This window comes from Coturnix japonica, chromosome 1, assembly GCF_054131305.1.
Source record: "Coturnix japonica strain WE chromosome 1, WE-NBRP24, whole genome shotgun sequence".
Classification (NCBI taxonomy): Eukaryota; Metazoa; Chordata; class Aves; order Galliformes; family Phasianidae; genus Coturnix; species Coturnix japonica.
The window spans coordinates 318,723-342,459 of NC_140663.1; the positions used below are offsets into that span (position 1 = coordinate 318,723).

General features: G+C 49.1%; 1 protein-coding gene across 5 annotated transcripts in view; it reads left to right on the top strand.

Annotated features, from left to right (window-relative positions):
* PPP6R2 (protein phosphatase 6 regulatory subunit 2) overlaps positions 1-23,737 on the top strand; it is a 54,132-nt gene that overhangs the window by 22,512 nt on the left and 7,883 nt on the right. For 3 of the 5 annotated variants that reach the window (XM_015851489.3, XM_015851570.3, XM_085510761.1), the window contains 20 exons: positions 1,920-2,106; positions 2,831-2,968; positions 5,412-5,477; positions 5,764-5,876; positions 8,335-8,448; positions 9,414-9,540; positions 10,695-10,847; positions 11,082-11,285; positions 11,949-12,013; positions 12,176-12,291; positions 12,518-12,603; positions 12,834-12,914; positions 14,187-14,284; positions 15,747-15,804; positions 16,303-16,430; positions 17,057-17,232; positions 18,297-18,456; positions 18,975-19,063; positions 20,550-20,757; positions 23,497-23,520. In XM_015851489.3, coding sequence (XP_015706975.2) covers positions 1,920-2,106; positions 2,831-2,968; positions 5,412-5,477; positions 5,764-5,876; positions 8,335-8,448; positions 9,414-9,540; positions 10,695-10,847; positions 11,082-11,285; positions 11,949-12,013; positions 12,176-12,291; positions 12,518-12,603; positions 12,834-12,914; positions 14,187-14,284; positions 15,747-15,804; positions 16,303-16,430; positions 17,057-17,232; positions 18,297-18,456; positions 18,975-19,063; positions 20,550-20,757; positions 23,497-23,520 — 2,391 coding nt within the window. The remainder of the gene's footprint in view (positions 1-1,919; positions 2,107-2,830; positions 2,969-5,411; positions 5,478-5,763; positions 5,877-8,334; positions 8,449-9,413; positions 9,541-10,694; positions 10,848-11,081; positions 11,286-11,948; positions 12,014-12,175; positions 12,292-12,517; positions 12,604-12,833; positions 12,915-14,186; positions 14,285-15,746; positions 15,805-16,302; positions 16,431-17,056; positions 17,233-18,296; positions 18,457-18,974; positions 19,064-20,549; positions 20,758-23,496; positions 23,521-23,737) is intronic. The other 2 variants (XM_015851711.3, XM_085510768.1) reach the window with 1 other exon arrangement.

Below are 23,737 nucleotides of genomic sequence, written 5' to 3' on the forward strand. Positions count from 1 at the left end.
CAGGAGAGAGAAACTTGGTGGGCTTGGAAGGATGCTCTGCTTGGAGTGATGCAGGGCTGCAATCAGCACAACGCTTTGCTCCTGGAATCACAGAACCATAGAAGCACTGAGGTGAGAATAGACTTCCAAGGTCACCGAGTCCAACCTCAGCCCATCACAGCGTGCCCAGCACTGACCGTGTCCCCAAGTGCCACATCTCCAATGTTCTGGAACACCCCCAGGGATGGAACACATCCCCCTTTGCTCCCCCCCTCCAAACAGCCCTTGCCAGCACCAGACCACATGCCAGTAAGGTAAAAGTTCATGAGGTTCAGGAATTGCAGAGAGCAGCTCAGCTGTAAATCCCCATGGAAGCACAGCAAGCAGAACGGAGCAACCAGGTGAAGAGCCATAGCAACCCGAGTGGTGTATTAAACCATTTCTCATTAACTCGTTGGCATAGCAGGGTGTCTGAGGAGTGTCTGCTGCTCGAGGAGCATTGCTTGTTGCAGGCTGGGCTGTATGGCAAGGAGCTAAATGTGGAGCATAGGGATGAGCCCCCTGCAGCAAGGAAATGCAATGGGTTGGGGTGCAGTGCTTCATTACAAGCTGGGCTGTATGACAAGGAGCTGAACGTGGGGCATAGGGATGAGTCCCCTGCAGCAAGGGAATGCAATGGGTTGGGGTGCAGTGCTTCATTACAAGCTGGGCTGTATGGCAAGGAGCTGAATGTGGGGCATAGGGATGAGCCCCCTGCAGCAAGGGAATGCAATGGGTTGGGGTGCAGTGCTTCATTACAAGCTGGGCTGTATGACAAGGAGCTGAATGTGGGGCATAGGGATGAGTCCCCTGCAGCAAGGGAATGCAATGGGTTGGGGTGCAGTGCTTCATTACAAGCTGGGCTGTATGGCAAGGAGCTGAACGTGGGGCATAGGGATGAGCCCCCTGCAGCAAGGGAATGCAATGGGTTGGGGTGCAGTGCTTCGTTGCAAGCTGGGCTGTATGGCAAGGAGCTGAATGCGGGGCATAGGGATGAGTCCCCTGCAGCAAGGGAATGCAATGGGTTGGGGTGCAGTGCAGTGAAGCATTCAGTCTAAGTGTGAAGCTTGAAGATGGAAAGGGCTGCAAGTGTTGGAACAGCCCATAATAATGAGCGATATCACTTGTTGCTTGGCTGCAGGGTGCATGAGCTGGCAGGAATCAAGAGGAATGGCTCCTCTTATATTAAGAAATGTGACTGCTGTGGAATCACTTTGTAACAGTAACCGTCCTGTACTCAGATTTACCATCCTTCTAGGAGCAAAAAAAGACATAAAAACCCAATCCCGAGCAGTGTTTATAGCTGGGCAGGAGCTGCTGAAGGCTGAGAAGCTCCCAGCTGGCCTTGGAAACGCTTCAGTCACTCCTGATCCATGCAGAGCTGGTATTAAGAATGTTTGGAAGCTGGTTTAGTTAAAGAGAGATGAATAACCCACTGCAGGTAAAGGTAAACCCTGACAAAAGGGAGGATATGGGGGAAGGTTTAAAGGAGTCCAAGTACAAAGGAGCCCCCTTGGTCAGAATAAAAAGCAGCAGCACAGGGTGGTAAATAGAACAGAGCTCTGAGGAGGCTCCGGAGTGATGGAGTGATGGCTGAAAGTCTTTTCTGCTCATGGATGTGACCTGTTTCTGACGAGCCCACCTGGAAGAGCAAGAAACAAGGGCAGGAGAAGGAAGGGATCCACCTGTGGTCAAGTAGCAATTGAAATACATGATCCAGTGGTAAAACAGCCATATATAACATGCAAGGGACAGTGATTCCTTATATGCCCCATGCACACCGATGACCCTCATTGTGCCCTCATTCTTATGGTGTTTTCTACCCCACAATGGGCGGCACTGCTCCATAAATGCCCATTTCCACTGGAGTTTCCATTTCACCTTCAGTTGTGTGCCCGCAGGTACCCCAACACTGCCTGCGAGCTGCTGACCTCGGACGTGCCCCAGATCAACGACAAGCTGGGTGGGGATGAGACCCTGCTCAACATCCTCTATGACTTCTTGGATCATGAGCCACCCCTGAACCCGCTGCTCGCCAGCTTCTTCAGCAAGACCATCGGGAACCTCATCGCAAGGAAAACAGAGCAGGTACCCGTTCCGTTTGCACACGTGAAGTGCTCGGTAACACATTGATCAGTGATACGGATGAGGGAATTGAGTGCACCCTCAGCAAGTGTGTTGGTGACACCAAGCTGGGTGGTGCAATTGATGCAATGGAAGGAAGGGGTGATATTCAGAGGGGCCTCAACAGACTCGAAAGGTGGGCCCAGGTAAATCTAATGAGGTTTAACATGGCAAAGTGTCAGGTTTTGCAATTGGGATGGAGGAATCCCAGGTATATATAGAGACTGGGAGGAGCAGAGCTTGAGAGCAGCCCTGCAGAGAAGGACCTGGGGGTCCTGGTGGATGGAGAACTGAGCAGCAGCCAGCAGGGTGTTATTACAGCTTGGAGAGCAAATGGCATCATGGGCTCCATCAGCAGAGGGGTGGCCAGCAGGGACAGGGAGGGGATTGTCCTTCTCTGGGAGGCCCCATCTGCAACGCTGTGTTCAGGTCTTGTATTGGGGGCACAATACAAGATGGACAAGGAGCTGTTGGGGAGGGTCCAGAGGAGGCCACAAAGATGCTCAGAGGGCTGCAGCACCTCCCCTACAAAGACAGGCTGAGGGAGCTGGGCTTGTTCAGCATGGAGAAGAGAAGGCTGCGGGGTGAGCTCATTGCAGCCTGCCAGGACCTGAAGGGAGCCTACAGACAGGAGGGGAGTCAGCTCTTTATTGCTACAACACCTGACAATGTTGTTTTTTATTTCCAGGTGATCACATTTCTAAGGAAAAAAGACCAATTCATTAGCCTGGTGCTAAAGCATATAGACACATCAGCCATGATGGACCTCCTGCTTCGCCTCATCAGCTGCGTGGAGCCCGCCACGCTACGGCAGGAAGTGCTGAACGTGAGAACGTGCTGCTTTTATTCTTTTCCACCCTGGGATCCAGGTTGTTTGTTGGTTGTAGGGCTCTTCGTTCTGTTTGTCGCTTGGTAGCAGAGCGGATCTGAGAGCTGCTTTTCTAGATGCTGGGATGGATGCGCTGGGTGTGTTTGCCCTGCAGCTCGTCCAAGACCTGCCCAGCAGGATGAGCCCCCAGCAGGAAAAGATTCCAGCTCCTTTTTCCATTTTACTGCAGAGCTTTCACAGAGGAAATACATCATCTTTCCCAGCAGACCGATCATTTGGGGGCAGTAATTGCTTTAATCCTGCCCTATTCTCCATAGCCTATGTGACTTTAGGAGGTGATATCTCCTCCCCCCCCCCTCTCTAACACTCTCCCTTATGATGTATCACATTGAGGCTCTGTTTGCTGTACAGGTAGGGCAGGTTTGTCTCCCTGGGTGAGTTTACCCCGTCCCTTCTGTTATGAGCAGCTTTGTAGGAGTTCAGCCTCCTTTGGCACCAGAGGAGCAATGCACTGTATGGAAATCTATACCATGTCTCTAAAGCCCACAGCAGGCTTTGTATATTTGGCAAGCTTTGCTGCCCATGCTTTCTATGTCCTGAGCTTAGCAGTGTGCTTTGCAGAGCTCCACAGCAGCTTTGCAGCAGCAAAGCGTTAACAATTACCGGGATAATGGGATTATTTCTCCTTCTGATCTTAAAGGAACAACTGAGCTGCATTTCATTTCCACCCAACGCTGTAAGGCTGCTGGAAGCTTTCCCTGAGCTTCAGCTGGGTTGTTGGCTGCTCACTGTGTTTAATAGCAGCGGGTTTACAAAAGAAAGCACCTTACAGCCCAAATTAAAGCAAACGCTGCCCTGAGTCTCACAGCATCTCATTGTGCATTTAATGTTCCCCTTGTCATCTTAGCAAGTCAGAGACTCCCTGCATGAGTCTGTCATTCCCTGCCCTCAGTTCTGGGCTGGCTGGGCAGTGCTGGTGTCTCTATGCTTTGTATTCAGCTGGTTGAACCCTCTAAGCTGAGTGTTGAAAGCCTTCCGGGCTGCTCCTTTCTGTACACTATTGGCCAGGGTGGAGGTTTTCTCTGCCTTAAGTAGAAACGTTTGGCTTGCAGAGCTGAATGGAGCTGGGCCAGCAACCCCACGAGCTCCTTCTGCTTGGCAGCGCCATAGAAAGAGGCAGCTTTCTTCCCTCTGTCCCTTCATGCGTGTTCTGCCCATCCAGTTCTTCTTGCACCAATGCCAGCTGATGTGTTCTGGTGGCTTCAGGGTGACACGGGGCTGGGAACAGACCCAGCAGCGAACACCTCTCTCTTCCTTGTGCTCTTTGCCAGCGTTTCTTGCAGCCAAATCTCTTCCTCGATCGGTTGCATTGCTTCCTTGGGCTTTCGTTTCTGCACAGCCTCATACAATGCAAGAGAGCAGAAGATAAGTGGGTCAGCAGCTGCAGCAATAGGGAGAAGGTTGGCAGTGCCAAGTTGCCCCCCAAATCTGGACTTCAAACTAGAAATACATGGAAGAGTCTTTATCAGGAAGCTCTGAATTGCTCCTTCCAATGCCGGGACAGATAAGTGGTATCAGAGGAACCCATCCTCCATCTGTGTGTTATTAATGTAGTCTTACCTGAGAAAACACGAGCAGACCTGGTCCATATCGTAACAGGAGACTGTTCCACGTCTGATATTGGTGGTGTCTATTTGGAATTGATGTGAAGCAGGTTCCTGGGTCTGTCTTACACTTCATGTCCTCACCATTGCCAAAGTATAAAGTACAGCTTTATAACCTTTTTTTGTGGGTCTTTAATCATCCCCCCTTCCTGCACATCCACTTCTGCCCCCCAAGTTGCTATTGTAGGTCTTTAATCATCCCCCCTTCCTGCCCATCCACTTCTGCCCCCCAAGTTGCTATTGTGGGGCTTTAATCATCCTGCTCTGCTGGGGGATGTCCCTGCCCATAGCATTGGGTTGGAACTACATGATCTCAAAGGTCTCATCCAACCCAAAGCATTGAGTGATTCTACGATGGTATGTCTGTGAACTCACTAAGGTTGAGAGCTACTTTAATTGCCACGGGGAGATCGAGGCTTAGGATTTGGAAGAAGGGATTTCAATGGGTGGATATGAGGAAGGGATGGTTGGAGGCCAAGGGAGTGAATGGGGAATGGGCAGGTGCCTTGTTGGTGCAATGGAGGTGGTAAAGCAAGGCATGGAGGCAGGGATCAGCTCTGCTGGATGGGCTTTTGTTGACTGGATTTCATCTCGAGGGTCTTAGTCTGTGATGGTTGAAGCTGTGTGACCAGATAATATAAGGTAGTGTTAAAGGGGACTTTGATTCTGAAATGGAAGGGAAAGACTCTGTGTTATACCAACCTTCTCAAAGATCCTCATGTTTCGAATGTCGTGATACCAAACAATGATTTTCTTCTCCCTTCCTCTCCCTGCAGTGGCTCAACGAAGCAAGAATCATTCAGAGACTCGTGGAGCTGATCCATTCAAGCCAGGATGAGGATGTGAGTATGGCAAGACTTGAGCTTGGTGTCTATGGGCAGCTCGTCCTGCAATGTGATGGGCTCCATCAGATCATTTCTTCGTGCAGGAGGCAGTGAGAAGGTGGTTGAAAGTCAGGAAGATCCTCTCTTAGGCTTTAAAATCTATGAATGCTTCTAATAATTCAATGTTACCAATAGCAGGTGAATGATTTAGAGCATGGTAGCACTCATATAGTTGACACTACATGGCCAGAATGAGGCAAGTTGAGAAGCTCGCACTGACTGTGTGCTCTCTATCATTGACCAGAGGCAATCAAACGCTTCCCAGACCCTGTGTGATATCATAAGATTGAGCAGAGACCAGAGCAATCAGCTGCAGGATATACCTGAGCCTGATCCACTTCTCACCGCACTGGAATCGTAAGTATCTCTCAGTGGGTTGATGCTAAACCAGCTGCTGTCGTTTCCTGCCAGCTGTGTTAGCACAGCCCTGTGCTAAGGGAGCCACCAGCCTTTGTTTAAATGCTGACATTTAACCCATGTTGTTCCTAAGTTGGGGTGTCACTCTATTGAGATGGTTGGGGCGGTCGCCCTGTATGAGCACAGGTTGGGGTTGATGGTCTGTGAAGCACAAAGGCCTGTTGAAGACAAAGCTGTTGAAGGCAAATCAGTGTCAATGGGCACGTTGACATCCCATGGGGAATAGATGAGAGCTGAGCTGGTGGTGGCAGCTAAACCCACAAAGGCAGCTCTTGGCATCGCCCTGTTCTCCATTGGCTCCATGCATGACTTGACCTGAAGATGCATCATTGGCTTTATCATCAATTAGCATCTGATTGGCAGCTTGTGCATAGAGATGTCCTGGCTTTAGAGGCCTGGTAGATTGAGAGGTGAAAGCAGAAAAGCTGTTTTGGTGTTTTGAGCTGTTTCTGGCACCTTTGCATGTCGCCTGGTGTAAATTACATTAAGGTTGTGGGTCAGTGCAGCCACATCATTTGGGAGATATTGGTGAGTGCAGCATTAATATGACATCAAACAAAGTTCCTTTAGACCTTAAGGTATGTTATAGCACCTGCCCACCCCCAAGTAGCTCAACAGTGCATTTCAGTCTTATTGAGGGTGCTCTCAACACCCTCATCCAAGATCATCAGTGAAGATATTACACAGGGCCAGTATTAATACCTGGGGAGCACCACTCGTGACCATTGTTGGTTGGATTGAGCTCCATGTATCACCACAGTTGCATATACCCAGTCCTGGAAACCCTCATTGGGGGCTGAAGCTCGTCAGGACAACCTCATCAGGACTGAACCTCATCAGGGGCTGAACCTCATCAGGACTGAACCTTATCAGGGGCTGAACCTCATCAGGGACTGAACCTTATCAGGGGCTGAACCTCATCGGGGACTGATCCTCATTGGAGGCTGAACCTCATCAGGGGCTGAATCTCATCGGGGACTGAACCTTATCAGGGGCTGAACCTCATCAGGACTGAACCTCATCGGGGGCTGAACCTCATCAGGACTGAACCTCATCAGGGACTGAACCTCATCAGGACTGAACCTCATCAGGGACTGAACCTTATTGGGGACTGAACCTTATCAGGGGCTGAACCTCATCGGGGACTGAACCTTATTGGGGACTGAACCTCATCGGGGGCTGAACCTCATCAGGACTGAACCTTATCAGGGGCTGAACCTCATCAGGACTGAACCTCATCGGGGGCTGAACATTATCAGGACTGAACCTCATCGGGGACTGAACCTCATCAGGGCTGAACCTCATCAGGACTGAACCTCATCGGGTACTGAACCTCATCAGGGGCTGAACCTGATCAGGGACTGAACATTATCAGGACTGAACCTCATCGGGGGCTGAACCTCATCAGGACTGAATGGCTCCAGAGCCCTTCAGCTTATGGGCTGAGCCTTTCTCTGCTGGGTTGCTCATAGACAGCTCAGATCTGCCCTGTGTGCCACGGCTGCTCTCACTCTGCATCTTCTCCTTCCTCATCTGAACCTCCTCCTCTCTCAGGGGCACAGAGCTGTGCTTGGGGCAGGACACTGCTGCCCATAGTGAGACCCTATGGGGGTAGAAACCCATCACTGCTCCTGGGTTACAGAGCTGCAGGTGGAGGTTTGGGTCATACAGCACTCAGAGCATCTTCAACAGCTGCTCCATCTCCCTCCCATTCTCCCTCTGTTGTGGTTTATTTTGTTGCTGTCACGTTTTCACTCAGCACCTGCATCCCCACGAGATAAAGAGCGATGGTTTGTGCTTTCAAAAAGCCTTTCTGAAAGTCGTTACCCTACTTCGTTATTTCAAAGGCAAAGCATTCTGAGCAGAGGTCTGTTGCTGTTGATCCCCAGCTGTCAACGTGGCTCATGCCTTTACCCAGGGACTTTTAACCAAGCGTCACCACTGACCTTTTCCATCTATGAACGCTAAATTAACCATCACTTAAGACCACCGGGAGCCATGGCTGGAATCACACAGCCCTCGTGTTCATCCCGCCTTGATTTAATCACACGCAGCAGATACAGCAGGGAGAAAAGTGGGGCTGTTGCCCTGTGTTTGTCATTTCAAGTGGTCTTTGAATGTCAAAGTCATGTTTAAATGCTTGTAAAGTCCATTATTGTCATTCATTGTCACTCCAGCATTGGTCAGTCCCGCACTTGGGGGTCTCAGCCCTCACACTCTTAGAGTTTGGAAGGCATCTTTCCTTGCTTTAAAGGCTCAAAGAGGTGGTGAAAGACTTCGGATCATTCAAGAAGGTGGAAGCTAAGACTTAATATCAAGAAAACCCAGAAATGGGTATTTGTATGATTAAAAGCAGCTGCTGAATGTGACTAATAACCCAAATGTGTCTGCCCGACAGGCAGGAATGTGTGGAGCAACTCCTGAAGAATATGTTTGATGGAGAGCAGACTGAGAACTGCATCGTGAATGGGACGCAGGTTCTGCTGACATTGCTGGAGACGAGGCGCTCTGGGTAAGTCAACACGCTTCGATCCTGAACAGAAGGGTTTGAGCTATTCAAATCTGGTTTGTAATGAAGGATATAGCAAAGGTGAAGGTCTGGGGAGGGAGGGAGATGCTGAGAATCTCACTTTCTTCTTTTAAAGGAGGAAATAGGAAGAGTGAAGGAGGTGATGGGAGGTTGGGGAGGGTTAGAGGGAGGAACTGACAGGAGATGGTGTTGGGTTGTTGTTAGGCAGCTTTGTATGGTTCATAGAATGGCCTGGGTTGCAAAGGCCCACAATGATCATCCCATTCCAACCTGCTACGTGCAGGGTCACCCACCAGGCTGCCCAGAGCCACATCCAACCTGGCTTTAAATGCCTGCAGGGCTGGTGCATCCACAGCCTCATTGGGCAACCAGTGCATCACCACCCTGGGTTATGGCTGAAAAGCTGAGGTGCTGCATCTCCTGTGCCTTGTGCTCTGCATCTCCAAGGGGTTATGACTTCCAGATATAGGGGTGCCCATGTAGGTTGTTGGTGCTTTGCTTCAGTGCAAGCATTTCTCTTATTCCAATGTGAGACTGTGCTGTTAGAAGGGTCTGCTGATAATGCACTGCTAACCAGCAGAGGTGTGAGCCTAACTGCCCCCTTAGTATCCTTTAGTGCACTCGTTAGTGGCTTTAACAAACATTCACTGGCACAATTTACTCCTTAAACATCTGTAAAGCTGGTTCAGCACTGTAGTAATTCATCTTTGTCAGCCCCGCAGACAGCTTCTCCTCTGCCTTCCCACTCATTCACAATTATGATGATGTGAATATCATCTTGCAATTAACATAATGAGATGATGATGTAGTTACCTTCCGTGGCTGTCAGTGATTGTTCTTCACGTTCAGAGTTCTCTTCCAAGAGGAAATAGCCGATATGGGCAGTGTGAGCGGAGACCTATATGAGGTTTGGTCAAACCCTGATTTGCGTGTTTTCTTTGTTGCAGGGTGGAAGGACTGATGGACTCATACACTCAGGGATTTGAAAGGTCTTACACTGTCAATAGCAGCATCTTACACGGCATTGAACCCAGGCTAAAAGATTTCCACCAGCTGCTGCTCAGCCCTCCCAAGGTAACGTGGCTCAGCCTTACTCAGCAGCAAACAGCTGCTGGATGGATGGGGGGGTTCCTCATCCTTATTTATGGGTTTTGTGAGGACTTTCTGAAAGCACCAAGTGTTGGCAAGGCAAACTCTACCTTAAATCTTTACAAGAAGGATTCAAATGCTTCAGGTTTGTGATTCAAATGCTTAAAAAGTTCAGGCAAAGTGTGAGGTTTTGGCAATTGGGATGGAGGAATCCCAGGTATATATAGAGACTGGGAGGAGCAGAGCTTGAGAGCAGCCCTGCAGAGAAGGACGTGGGGGTCCTGGTGGATGGAGAACTGAGCAGCAGCCAGCAGGGTGCTATTACAGCTCAAAAAGCAAATGGCATCATGGGCTCCATCAGCAGAGGGGTGTCCAGCAGGGACAGGGGGGGGATTGTCCCTCTCTGGGAGGCCCCATCTGCAACGCTGTGTTCAGGTCTTGTATTGGGGGCACAATACAAGATGGACAGGGAGCTGTTGGGAAGGGTCCATTGGAAGCCACAAAGATGCTCAGAGGGCTGCAGCACCTCCCCTACAAAGACAGGCTGAGGGAGCTGGGCTTGTTCAGCATGGAGAAGAGAAGGCTGCGGGGTGAGCTCATTGCAGCCTGCCAGGACCTGAAGGGAGCCTACAGACAGGAGGGGAGTCAGCTCTTAATGAGGGCAGATAACAGCAGGACAAGGGGAAATGGTTTGAAGTGGAAAGAGGGGAGATTTAGGTGCTGGACCAGCTGCCCAGAGAGGTTGTGGATGCCCCGTCCATCCCTGGAGGTGTTGAAGGCCAGGTTGGATGGGGCCCTGGGCAGCCTGGGCTGCTGTTCAATGTGGAGGTTGGTGGCCCTGCATGTAGCAGGGGGTTGGAGCTTCGTGATCCTTGAGGTCCCTTCCAACCCAACCATGCTGTGGGTGAGGGGGGCACAGAGGAGGGAACACAGAGTCAATGGGTGTTTTGATCTTCTCTTTAAGAAGTTCAGACCTCACAGCGCTCCCAGGACTCTGCTAAGGGGGAAGACGCCATAGTTTTGCCTGCATGGAGTATTTATGTCAGAAGATGAGATGGTTCTATTTAATCAACCAGTTGTGAGTCTGCAATGGGGGATTCATTGACCTTCACTGAGGTTCTCCACCATTTCTCCTATAGAAAACAGCGATCCTGACCACAATTGGAGTCCTGGAGGAGCCGCTGGGCAACGCTCGTCTTCACGGCTCTCGCCTGATCGCTGCTCTGCTCCACACAAACACTCCCAGTATTAATCAGGAACTATGCAGACTCAGTACCATGGATTTATTACTTGTGAGTAACACTGTGTGGCACTGCAGGGGGGGATGGTGGGGAATGGCTTCAGGCTGAGAGTGTCTTCGTTTTCCCTGTTGGGCACAGTGTGGTTTGTGTGCAGGTCACGTTATGTCCATATCCTACTAAATGATACCAGGCAGTTAATAGGGCAATGTTCTGACATCATTTGATTGCCAGAAGTGGGATGATGGATCCAGAATGACTTTCTTCTTCTTTCTCTTTTTGTTCCAGGATTTATTTTTTAAATACACGTGGAATAACTTTTTGCATTTCCAAGTGGAATTGTCCATAGCAGCTATTCTCTCACACTCTGTGCAAGAGGGAAGAACTACTGCCAATGACCCAGAAAGCAGAGAAGAGGTGCTGAATGGAAACGTGACCACAGAGAACCAAGAAACTCCAGAGAACAACACGGAGAATATCATGGTTACACATGTGAGTCAGGTCACATCGGCAGGGAATTCAGAATCACAGCATGGCCCAGGTTGGAATAGACCTCAAGGATCATGAAGCTCCAACCCCCTGCTACATTCAGGGCCACCAACCTTCACATTGAATAGCAGCCCAGGCTGCCCAGGGCCCCATCCAACCTGGCACTAAACACCTCCAGGGATGGACGGGGCATCCACAGCCTCTCTGGGCAGCTGGTCCAGCACCTCAACACTCTCTGATCACAATATCCCCCCCTCACATCCAACCTCAGTCTTCTCTTCTTCAACTTCAAACCATTTCCCTGTGTCCTGCTGTTATCTGCCCTCATTAAGAGCTGACTCCCCTCCTGGTCCTCCCCAGGTCCTTCTCTGCAGGGCTGCTCTCAAGCTCTGCTCCTCCCAGTCTCTATATATACCTGGGGTTCCTCCATCCCAAGTGCAGCCTGGTTGATGCAGTCTGAATGTGCATTAAGAAGGCGATGATAGTGACACATTGTCCAAGAGCACTGAATTCATTTACAAGTCTGAGCTTTAAGTCCTTGCTCAGTCAGAGTGATAGAGTGGACAGAAGTCACTGCAGTTCAGCATAGACTTCTGTATTGAGAACCTGCACGGAGTCTTTCTATGGCCACCTTCTAATCTCCTCTCTCTTTTTCTTCCCCTGCAGTTGTTCCAGAAGTGCTGCTTAGTGCAAAGGATACTGGATGCCTGGGAAGCCAATGATAAAATACAGTAAGTAAAAGCCTTTGGGGCTCACAGAGCTCTGTGTTCTAAAGCTGCAGGCATCGAATAATCTTGTGCTTTAATTCCCACCCAGCCACGTTACTTGTGGTCACAGTGTGAATTCTTAGAGCTGCTTGGGGGCTGTTGTTACCTCTGTGCTTCTCTCTGCAGGGCAGAAGGGGGAATGAGGCGAGGCAACATGGGCCACCTCACCCGCATCGCCAACGCCGTGGTGCAGAACATGGAGAAGGGCCCCATGCACACCCAGATCAGCGAGTTCATCAAGGGTACGTTCCTCTATTCACCTGCTTTGTCCTCCGTGAAATAATAACCGAGACGAAGCTTTATTGCCCTTTATTTATGAGGGCACCTTGCTGAAGGAGGAGGCACCATTCATTCCCATAACAAACCAAATTCAGCTGCAATTCATTATCATGCTTCGAAACGATCAGAGCTTTGCTTTCACACCCAGAGGCTGAAGGTAACGCTATAACAAAGCTTCCTTCTCCCCAGAGCTACCCGAGGACTGCAGAGGGAGGTGGGAGAGCTTCGTAGAAGAGACGCTGACGGAAACCAACAGGAGGAATACGGTGGATTTGGTGAGAGCAGCGATGCACATTTTGATGCTGTATTGAGCAATATTGCCACTTTTCCTCTTCCATTTGACCCTATAGAGGCTGTGCTTAAACATATGTGGTCTGCAATAACTCTATTCTGTGTTTCCTTGTTACTGGGACAGTTTCTGCCCTGTGGGGAGTTTTACTTTGTGTGTCTTTGCATTTGAGCTTCGTTACCTTTCCCTTATGCTTCTTCTCTCTGCTCCTTCCAGGTGAGCACTCACCACCTGCACTCTTCCAGTGAGGATGAAGACATTGAAAGTGCTTTTCCCAATGAACTTTCCCTCCAGCAGGTGAGCTGACAACACATTCCTCCCTGCTTCTGGGGTGTTTGCTTCTCCATTTCTCCCCTAATCCTTCCTATGATGGAGCAGCTTCATTCACTCTGTCACTGTCATTATGTTCAGCCTTTCAGCATCTTTCCATTGTAGTCACTTAAATGGCAAACTTCAATCTAGACTCCAGCCAGGAATAAATTTGGCTCAGGCTGCATCCAAGTCCCAGATAGATACAGGATGTCTCTCCAATCCCTGTCAGACACTGAGTATTTCTTTCACTTTCCCTGCTTCTCTGCACAGTAGTGGGTTGAGTGATCCTGATTCTATAGACTAGAATATAAACCTCGTTGCTGTGATCCTGATTCTATAGACTAGAATATAAACCTCGTTGCTGTGATCCTGATTCTATAGACTAGAATATAAACCTCGTTGCTGTGATCCTGATTCTATAGACTAGAATATAAACCTCGTTGCTGTGATCCTGATTCTATAGACTAGAATATAAACCTCATTGCTGTGATCCTGATTCTATAGACTAGAATATAAACCTCATTGCTGTGATCCTGATTCTATAGACTAGAATATAAACCTTGTTGCTGTGATCCTGATTCTATAAACTAGAATATAGACCTTGTTGCTGTGATCCTGATTCTATAGACTAGAATATAGACCTCGTTGCTGTGATCCTGATTCTATAGACTAGAATATAGACCTCGTTGCTGTGATCCTGATTCTATAGACTAGAATATAAACCTCGTTGCTGTGATCCTGATTCTATAGACTAGAATATAGACCTTGTTGCTGTAGGTCCCAGCCAACAAGGTGGTTTGTATCAGCTGCCTGCATTGGAATTGGAGCTGGGAAGAGGGTTTCTGCTTCCCCTTGAGCTGTAAAGACTCCTGTTAACAAATAGGAAGAGCCGCACTAAGGTGTGAGTGAGAAAAGAGCAATAAGTAAAAAGCCTCGGATTAAAAAGAAATGGGGGAACATGAAGGTTCAATTGAATTCGGGTTCCTCAAAGTCTGATGAAGGACCAGCAAACAAGCTGAAAAACACAGGAGTGTGAGATTCTAGTAGAGGAAAAAGGAATTGATTTAATAAATAGAGAATGAGGTGGGGATGAGGAGGCAAGAATGTGACCAAATGAATGTGTGGGCAGCCTGGATGTGAGATGGGGAGCAAAGCACTGAGCAGCTGTGAGATATAAAGTCCCTCTTGGGAGTGATGTGTGCTTTGCATTCAAGTTACTGCAGTTGCCCATTAGGTCTCTGTGTGTTCTGTTCTCAGGCCTTCTCCGAGTACCAGATACAGCAGATGACAGCGAACTTCGTGGATCAGTTTGGCTTTAACGACGAGGAGTTTGCTGACCAGGATGATAACATCAAGTAAGTGTATACGGCCCCTGTCTGGCCTTAACACCTCTGTGCATCTCATCTTGCTTTACTCTTCTGGCTTTAAAGTGAAGCTGGCTCTGCACCTTGGTGTGACACAAAGCAAAGTGTGATCAGTGCTTTGGAAACACCCCATCTACAATAAATGGAATGGCTCAAAAAGCAAAGCAATAGAGCTAACTGCAGGCAATTACACTGATACTCTCCATTGGCATTAAGGCCTCCCTGATATTAGGAGTGGAGGAATGGCATTCTAATGATAGCCACAAAAAAAAAGGCAGCCATTCATTGCCATGTGAATAAGGCAATGTAGATAAGCTGGGAGCAAATTGCAGCTCGGAGGAGCCTGATTGGGTTGAATATGATCTTGTGGCTGCTGAATTGAGTGCTCAGAGGCTCTTATAGAAGATCTCTCTTATGCTGAGATCTTTAAAGCTGCAGGATTGTTTGCTCACCTTAGCAAAGGAATTAGCTGGGATTGCAGCTGTCCTGTTGGCCAGCGATGGTTTGGAAGCTGTGAGCTTTTGCTCTTGCATTTAGGATGCTGAGTTAGAACAGGCCAGCAAACTGCAGGGTCTGCTGCCCTAAAAGCCCATCCATAAAGAAAGCAGGTGCTCCATAGGCCTCTGCATCCCAGCTGTAATAAAATACTTGGTCAGATACAAACTCGCGTGTTTTCAGAGCTAAGAATCAAACTTCAATGTCCTGACAATGTGAGTGATGGGGATTTTTGCTCATCAGACTCTGAAAAGGAAAATAACACGGTGTGAGTTTAGATATACAGCAAAGAAGAACTGCCTGGCCCCACAATGTGATATCAGCGTGGAGTTCCTTGGCCTGCAGCACCCTCTGCTGTTCTTACAGCAGACATTCCTATGTCCGAATGGGAAATTGGGTTATGTGATGATTTGTCGTCCCGTGTTTGTGTCCCAGTGATGAGTCAGGGCTGTAAAATCACTCAGATCCTCTGAGGTCCATGGGATTATACTGATAACAGGCAGGTGTAGCCCCTATGGGTATTGCTGCACCCACTATGTGAGATCCATTCCCTCCCCTGGGTCTGCCTCATACTGTGGTGAATACAGGGTTAGAACTGCACAACTGGGAGCAGCTCCTGCTGTTAATGCATCGAGACCCTGTTGTGTTTTCACATCAGCTTTGATTCAGCTGGAATGACTCAATGCAAAAGGTCGAGGTTTCCTTTGTGCTGCTTAAGTAACATTAAGAGCCACAGAGTAACAGCCAGAGGTGCCATGCAGGTACAAAGCAGACCTATATCCCACGTCATTATTGCTATTATGAGATAGGAGATAATCTTTCATCTCAAGAAGCAGAAACCATTGCATTGAATAGAGCAGAGAGCAGGAGGAAGCTGCCCTCTGGCTCCTGCTGGGGCTGTAGCAGTGCTGCCATCGCTCCCTGCCATCACTGAGGTCTCTCCCCTTTCTTTTTGCAGCGCTCCTTTCGACAGGATTGCGGAGATCAACTTCAACATAGATGCAGACGATGACAGTGTAAGTGGATACTCGGGGATGCTGTGTGTGATGGGATGCACTCTGACAAGCTGGTTCACCTTTCAATCAGCCAGTGATGTTCTGAAGCTCAAAACACCTGCAGGAAACACAAAGGTGCCCCAATGGCTCCATGCAGTTTGAGGATCTCAGGGCATGAAATGTCCCCTCCTAGAATTACCCTCTGGTTTATTGCCTTCAGACCTTCAATACCAGCCCTCTTTATGTCAGTAGAGTCACATTCTGTCCCTCTCCTCAGTGTAAATCTGCTGTCCCTGTTCTTACTTTGGTCACACGTGATTAGGAAACATTGCACACAGAGGGTTGGGGTTCTGCTGGGGCTCAATATTGCCATGCTGTGTTTGGCCTCTTCTGTTTTATTGGCCTATGTACCCACTGAAGAAGCTGAATAGAGGCTTACAGAGGTGGTTCCAGGCTCTGTTCTTGTTTGTGTTTCCAATGACTTGAATGGGACGTGATCTCTTTATGATGCTATTTCAGCCCAATGCTTCCCTCTTTGAAGCCTGCTGCAACGAGCGGATCCAGCAGTTTGATGATAACGAGGAGGAAGAAGATATCTGGGAAGAGAAGGAGATCAGCTATGCAACACAAGTGAAATCGAGGACGAGGTGAGGAGGAATGGAAGGATCTTCCCTCATGTTGGGGCAGGAGGAGGTTGGAAGCATCGTAAGGCTGAGGGTAACAGGCAGAACATTCCCATTCAAAGCATCTGGAGAAGACAAATGGTGTTTTGCAGGAGAGTGAGTGACGTCCTGCAAATCACTGACAGCTTTTCATCCCTTTGTTACAGTCTGTTACTGTGCAAAGTCACCTCTAGAACTATAAACCCCATAATATGATCCACTGAGACAGGACGAGTGGTCAGGACTGATGGTTATTGTTTGCCTGGCATTAAAATTCAGATTGCCTTGATAGGGTACACAAATGACCCCAAACCAATCTGCTCCTCTCATTCGCTGCCCTTCGTCTGCTCATATCACCCTCCAACCCAAAGACATCACTGCGGCTTCGTTCCCCTTAGGACTCTGCAGACAGGATTTGACAAGCAAAGCACTCAGGGCCATTAGAGGAAATGTTGTCAGATGTGCCCAGCTGAGCTTTACATCTTTTTTGGGAGCTGTAGAAGGGATTTAGCATCACTTGGTCAGCAGGCAGCTTCTGCTTTCTCCCTGGGGCTGGGAGGGATGAATTGGCTTCTGCCATGGATTGACTGACTCTGAGTTGTCTGATTCAGGTTCGGAGCATCTCAGGCCTCAGAGAGCTCATCAAAAAGTGATCTTGAGAACGGGGATCACGACGGCAGCGTGGACTCGGAGGAAGAAGAGGGAACAGAACAGCAGGTGCCTTCTTCCTCAGCCAACAGCAACAAGAGCAACGCTGCAGAGCAGAAAGAGGCCGACTCTTCGGAAGGTAAAGAGCTTAGAGCAGCATCATCCCCTTTGAAATGACATCTGTAACCATCCCTGCCAGGCAGCAGCTTGCAGGCTGCCTCATTGCAGTGGCTGTTCCATAGTTCCACCTATGAGGATGAGTGTAATTCAGGCTTTGTTTTTTGCCTCTAACCCCCCCCCACCCTTGGGGTGCCCAGCAGAAGGCTGAAAATAAACCAGTTTTTCCCCTATCGTGATGCTGTGTAAGTTCACAAAACACAGTGTTAGCAGCAGAGGAAATTCAGCCAGCAGAAATAAAGGGACAGGAATGTTTTCCTGGCAGTTCTTTACCTGCTGTCGTTGTGATCCAGTTTAAAAGAGCAGCTTTCACTTTCTAGGTGATATCTCTATATCTGTGATGGTGAGCGCATTCAGCTCCCGTAATCAGCTCCATGCACGTGGGTTTGTCTCCAGACCTTCTTTATTTCTTGAGTAAACAGGATGAAAAACACTATTGAGAAAGCTATTATAGAATCATAGAATGGTTTGGAAGGGACCTTTGAGATCATGTAGCCCCAACTCTCTGCTATAGGCAGGTTTAAAGCCATTTCCCCTCGTCTTGGCACTGTAGGAATGAAAGATGGGAATGAATGATATTCTAATGAAGAGAGAGCAGACCGGGATCTCAAACACTACATTATGTGCTTAGTTTCACTTGAGATCCCTCCTGTGATATTAAATGTTGCGTCAGTTCCCTACCTGAAGTTGCCAAATATGAAGATTGAGTGATTGAAATGGTTGGGAATCTCATTGCTGAGGTTTTGACAAGAAACTGAGATTCTTGCACAGATCTCAAATGAGAAGAACGAAGAAATTCATCGTGTCGTTTTGCTTAATTGATGCTTCTCTCTTGTGGTTAACATCAATATTAATCACATTTCCAAGCTGGAAGCTGCAGCTTCCCAAGGAATAGAGGAGTGCTGTTGGACTTGAATGGCTCTGGGTTGTATATGGGGGCAGCTGGGTTGTATATGGGGGCAGCTGGGTTGTATATGGGGGCAGCTGATGCTCTGGAAGCCCCATTATGTTGTTGTGTTCCCTCAGGCTCCGGGTGGACCGCGGTGTTTGAACCCGTCAGCTCGAAGCCCCCCACCCCCTGCGTGGCCATGGATGTTGGATCCAGCGTGTGGGACTCAGCAGCCCCAGAGAACGCAGCACCGGAGAAAGGCTGGGCCAAGTTCACAGACTTCCAGCCCTTCTGTTGGTAAAGTCCAGTCTTTTATTATTTATATTTATATAGTCCATGATTTAGTGTAGGGTTTTTAGAGTTAGGGTTCTGGTTAGGGCTGCGGTTGGACTTGATGATCTTCAAGGTCTTTTCCAACCTGGGTAATTTTATGATTATGATTCTAGTCCTTTCTGCTTCTTTTTAGCTTCATATATATCAAGTTGTGATGATCAGAATCTTTTCCCCTCCCCTTCCCCCTCCCATTGCTTCCTGTGTTGTATCTTAATGTTGTCTGAGCTCTCTGCATCGTGTTTCCCTTTACCTTCCAGTGCTTCTTACTGGTGGCACAGGAGCAGCACATGTCCCATAATGGCTGCTACACCAAGACTACAAAGAACTAAAAAACAAAGGCAAATTAATATGTTTTTTCCACACTTATAATAATGTCAGAAAGAAATGGTGCCTTAAAGCCTTTCTTGGGGTCTCTTGGAAGCATAACCAGGATCTCTGGACTTCATTCTCACGTTGTTTTTCCCTTTCCGTTCCTTGCTCAGCTCTGAATCAGGCCCACGGTGCAGTTCTCCTGCAGACACAGAAAGCAGCGATTCGGATGGCAACCCCAAGCAGAGTCAGGACAAGAACTGTAAGTGAGAACGTTGCAAAGGACAGGGCAAATGAGGTGCATTATTGGTGCTGTTTGAAGCGCTCTGATTCTGCTGGGGAGAGCTTCCCACCTGCATCATCTGCCTTCATTTACTTTGAGGCTCTTTTTGTTCAATCAGGGCAAAGAGTAACTCAGGAATCCCAAGTGTTGCTTGGAGTTCAAGCAAGCAGAGGGTGAACTTGGAGTTAGTAAGACCCTATTTTTAACCGTATGCTTAATTGTAAAATCACCATAGATTAAAAGGATGTGATAACTTATCAGTAGTTATGCCACATCCGGTGGTTAACTTCAGCCTGGTTTCCTTCCCTCCCTCCTTCCTAAGCTAAAGTAAATTGTAATGAAGGACTTGGATGGAGCCAGGCTCGTCTCTGTGGTTGGTGGATGGGACTTTTTGGCCACCTGGGCACACTGTTGGCTCATGGTCATCCTGCTGGCCACCAAGACCCCCAGGTCTTTCTATGCAGAGCTCCTTTGCAACAGCTCAGCTCCCAACCTGTCCTGATGCTGCAGCTGCTCCTCCCCAAGTGCAGGACCCCACAGTGCCATTGCTGAACCCCATCAGGTTCCTCATTGCCCCACTCTCAGCCTGCCCATCTCTCTCTGAATGACAGTCCCTGTGGGATGTCAGCCACTCCTGTCAACTTTGTGCCATAAGCAAACTCCAAGTGAAGAGCACTCTGCTGTTTGTGCTGAATGCAGACATGAGGTGGCAGGACTTTCTCAATGGACAACACTGATTTCTTCTTTTCTTTCAAATTTTAAAATGAATCCCAGAATGGCCCGGGTTGGAAGGGACCCCAAGGATCACAAAGCTCCAACCCTCCCCTACAGGCAGGGCCACCAACCTCCACATTGATGGGGCTGCCCAGGGCCCCATCCAACCTGGCACTAAACACCTCCAGGGATGGACGGGGCATCCACAGCCTCTCTGGGCAGCTGGTCCAGCACCTCAACACTCTCTCTGTCCACAACTTCCCCCTCGCATCCAACCTCAATCTTCCCTCCTTCCACTCCAAACCATTTCCCCTTGTCCTGCTCTTATCTCCCCTCATTAAGAGCTGACTCCCCTCCTGTCTGTAGGCTCCCTTCAGGTCCTGGCAGGCTGCAATGAGCTCACCCCGCAGCCTTCTCTTCTCCATGCTGAACAAGCCCAGCTCCCTCAGCCTGTCTTTGTAGGGGAGGTGCTGCAGCCCTCTGAGCATCTTTGTGGCCTCCTCTGGACCCTCCCCAACAGCTCCCTGTCTATCCTGTATTGGGGGCCCAATACAAGACCTGGATGCAGTGCTGCAGATGGGGCAGAGCAGAGAGGGACAATCCCCCCCCCGTCCCTGCTGGCCACCCCTCTGCTGATGCAATAAGTAACCACACTCACTGCATTTTGCATCCCTGTGCGTCCTCAGGGTCTCAGCAGTGGGTTGCTGTTGGCTCTGTTGGTTCTGCACAGTGCCCCTTTTGCTCCCCACAGTCAACACAACCTCTCCCTGCGTCTGGAACGTCTGCGTCACGCGGAAGGCGCCGCTGGTGGCCTCAGACAGCAGCTCCTCGGGCGGCTCCGACAGCGAGGATGAGGATGAGAAAGGGGACGTCGTCACAGAGACCATCAGCACGGGGGCAGGGCAGGAAACAGTCAAGCTGACGATGGATGCGAAGAATGAGAAGGCTGTTTTCACCAGGTGGGAATGGAGTCACTCAGGGGGAGCTCAGTGCGGCCATAACCCGTTGTGTTGGTGGGGATTGGTGTCATCTTCTTTGTAGATCCCAAATGTCTTGAGTGTGGATGTCTTACAGCTTCCTTGTTGAAGGGGTTCTGCTGTAATAAAATGTTTATTGCAGGTTTGTTGGAAGAAATGTGCGTGGCTCGTTGTAGCTCACGTCACCCATCTGTCCTCCTTGCTGCGCAGGAGGTTCAGGTCTGTGTTGGTGGGGGTACCATAGAATCACAGAATGGTGGGGTTGGAAGGGATGTTATCAGTTATAGAGCCATGGAATGGTTGAGTTGGATGGGACCTCATCAATCCTAGAGTCATGGAATGGTTGAGTTGGATGGACCTCATAGATTGTAGAGCCGTGGAGTGGTTAAGTTGGATGGGGCCTCATAGATTGTAGAGCTATTGAATGGTTGAGTTGGTTGGAACCTCATAGATCATAGAGCCATGGAATTGTTGAGTTGGATGGGATCTCATAGATCATAGAGACATTGAATGGTTGAGTTGGATGGGATCTCATAGATCATAGAGACATTGAATGGTGGAGTTGGATGGGACCTCATAGATTGTAGAGCCATTGTTATGTTACAGTTGGATGGACCTCATAGATCGTAGAGCCATGGAATGGTTGAGTTGGATGGACCTCATAGATTGTAGAGCCATGGAATGCTTGGGTTGGATGGGGCCTCATAGATTATAGAGCCATTGAATGGTTGAGTTGGTTGGGACTCATAGGTCATAGAGGCATGGAATGGTGGAGTTGGATGGGACCTTATAGACCATGGAGTCATATTGTGGTTGTGTTGGAAGGGATGTTGTAGATCGTAGAGCCATGGCATGGTTGGTTTGGATGGGACCTTATAGACCATAGAGCAGTTGGGCTGGAAGGGACCTTATGGATCATAGGATGATCGCATTGGAAGTGACTTTATGGATCATAGAGGCAGAGAGTGGTTGGGTTGGAAGGGTCCTTCAAGGTAATAGAGCCAGAGAATGGCTTGGGTTGGGTCTGAGGGGTCCTTAAAGACCATAGAGTGGTTGAGTTGGAAGGGACCTTATAGACCATAGCACCAGAGTGTGGTTGGGTCTGAAGGGACCGTATAAACCATACAGCTGTGGAATGGTTGGATTGGAAGGAACTTTACAGGTCATAGAGCCATAGGATGGTTGGTTTGGAAGGGTCTTTGTAGATCATAGAGCCATGGAATGGCTGGGTTGGTGCAGGGTCTGACATGGAATGAAATATCCAAGGCTGCACAAGGAACGGAAGGTGAAGGAGAAGCAGGATGCTGCCTGCTGTGCTGAAAGCAGCCTCTGCTTTTCCAGTGTTCAATTTGCGTTGTATCTAATTAAGCCCATTGGCTCTGGTATGTGAAACAAACTGTGCTCCAGATGTTGCTCCTCTCACCACACTGTGGTTTGGACTCGTGTTCCGTGTGGAGCTCCTCGTCTTGACTCACAGCAGCAGTGTAAATTTCACATGGCATGTTCTGAGGTCTCTCATTTGTTTCCAAGCAGGAGCAGGGATTGTGATTTCTGCTTTGGCTGATCGGTGCTGCGGGCTGCATCACTTGGAGTGGTTTTCTCTCTAAAGAAGCGCGTGCATCCTGAGCACTGTCACTAAACACGAGGCTCCCACAACCTGCCTGGTTTTGCATGATTGCAGCTCTGCAAAAGCTAATTCCTCTTTGGCAAAGAAATGACGTCGTGGAGTAACCACGGTCTCCACTTGAAAGGTGCCTGCAGCCTTTCCCTGCTGTAACCGCAGCCAAAAGCAGAAATAGAAGCTGTGGGAGGACGGGACTTGTTGCAAACATTGTGATTTCAGCTGCTCCAGCTCTGCTGAGTTTCTCATAGAGTCTGAACTATTGATTATATTGGTGGCAGTGGAAGCTTCCCATGGTCTCTGCCCTCCCAAACCATTCCCATCTTTCCATGCAGCAAATGAGGTGCACCCCAATGGCCAGTGGAGGACGTGCTTGTTTCTCACCACCTTCCTGACTGATTCCAAGCCATACTAAAGGACATTCTGCCTTGGGTTTGTGGTTCTTGAAGGCTTCCCAATGACAAAACCCCAACCCAGGCTCTGTGTCTCTGTAGCCTTGTGCTGTCACAGCTCTGCAGCTGAACGCAGCAGCTCTCAGCCCCGATTTCTGCTCTGACTTTGCTGTCGTGTCTCAGTTTTGGATGCCTACACCTGCTTTTAAGAACAACCAAGTTGACTTTGCTCCCTTTCTCCCCACAGCTCTCAGCTTCCAACAAACCCTTCTGTACAAACAGCTCTTCCTCCATTTTTCCACCATCCCCAGGGCCATGCACAGCTCTGAGAGCACTCCATGCCCACGATGCTATCTAATGGTTCTCTCTCCCTGCCCAACCCTTACACTCCATTACATCTCCCTGTGCAGCTCAATGGCACTTGTGCCAGGCATGAGGAAGCTGCTCCTGATGGGCTATTGAACCTTCTGCTGGTTCTGGATACGAGTCTGAATATTGCGTGGGGAAACACATTGGCTGCACTCTCTGAAACCCTTTGGGACATCCCTGCCCCATCTCCTTGCAAAGAACCCCCCCAGGTTTAAGGTTGCAAAGTGAACCCTTCAGTCTGTTTTTTCAGCCATCTTTACTGTTCTCTTTCTCTCCCTCCCTTGGCTCTCTCCCCGTCCTGCCTCTCGCTGCCTCTCTCTCGTGGTGGGCATTGCTCAGAGTCTTTAGACCTGCGGGCACAGGGTACGTATGGCTCAGGGTTCCAAACATCCACCATGCACACAGCTGCTCCCACTCCACGCTGGGCCAGAAGCAGAGGAACACTGACAAACCTTCAGCATCTCCCAATCAGTTCAAACTGATCCTAGAAAGAACACAACTTCCAGGCACTGAACACCAGGGTGTATGTTATCCTTTATCCAGCATGCTCGCAGCCATCCTGCCTGCTAACAACCCCGTG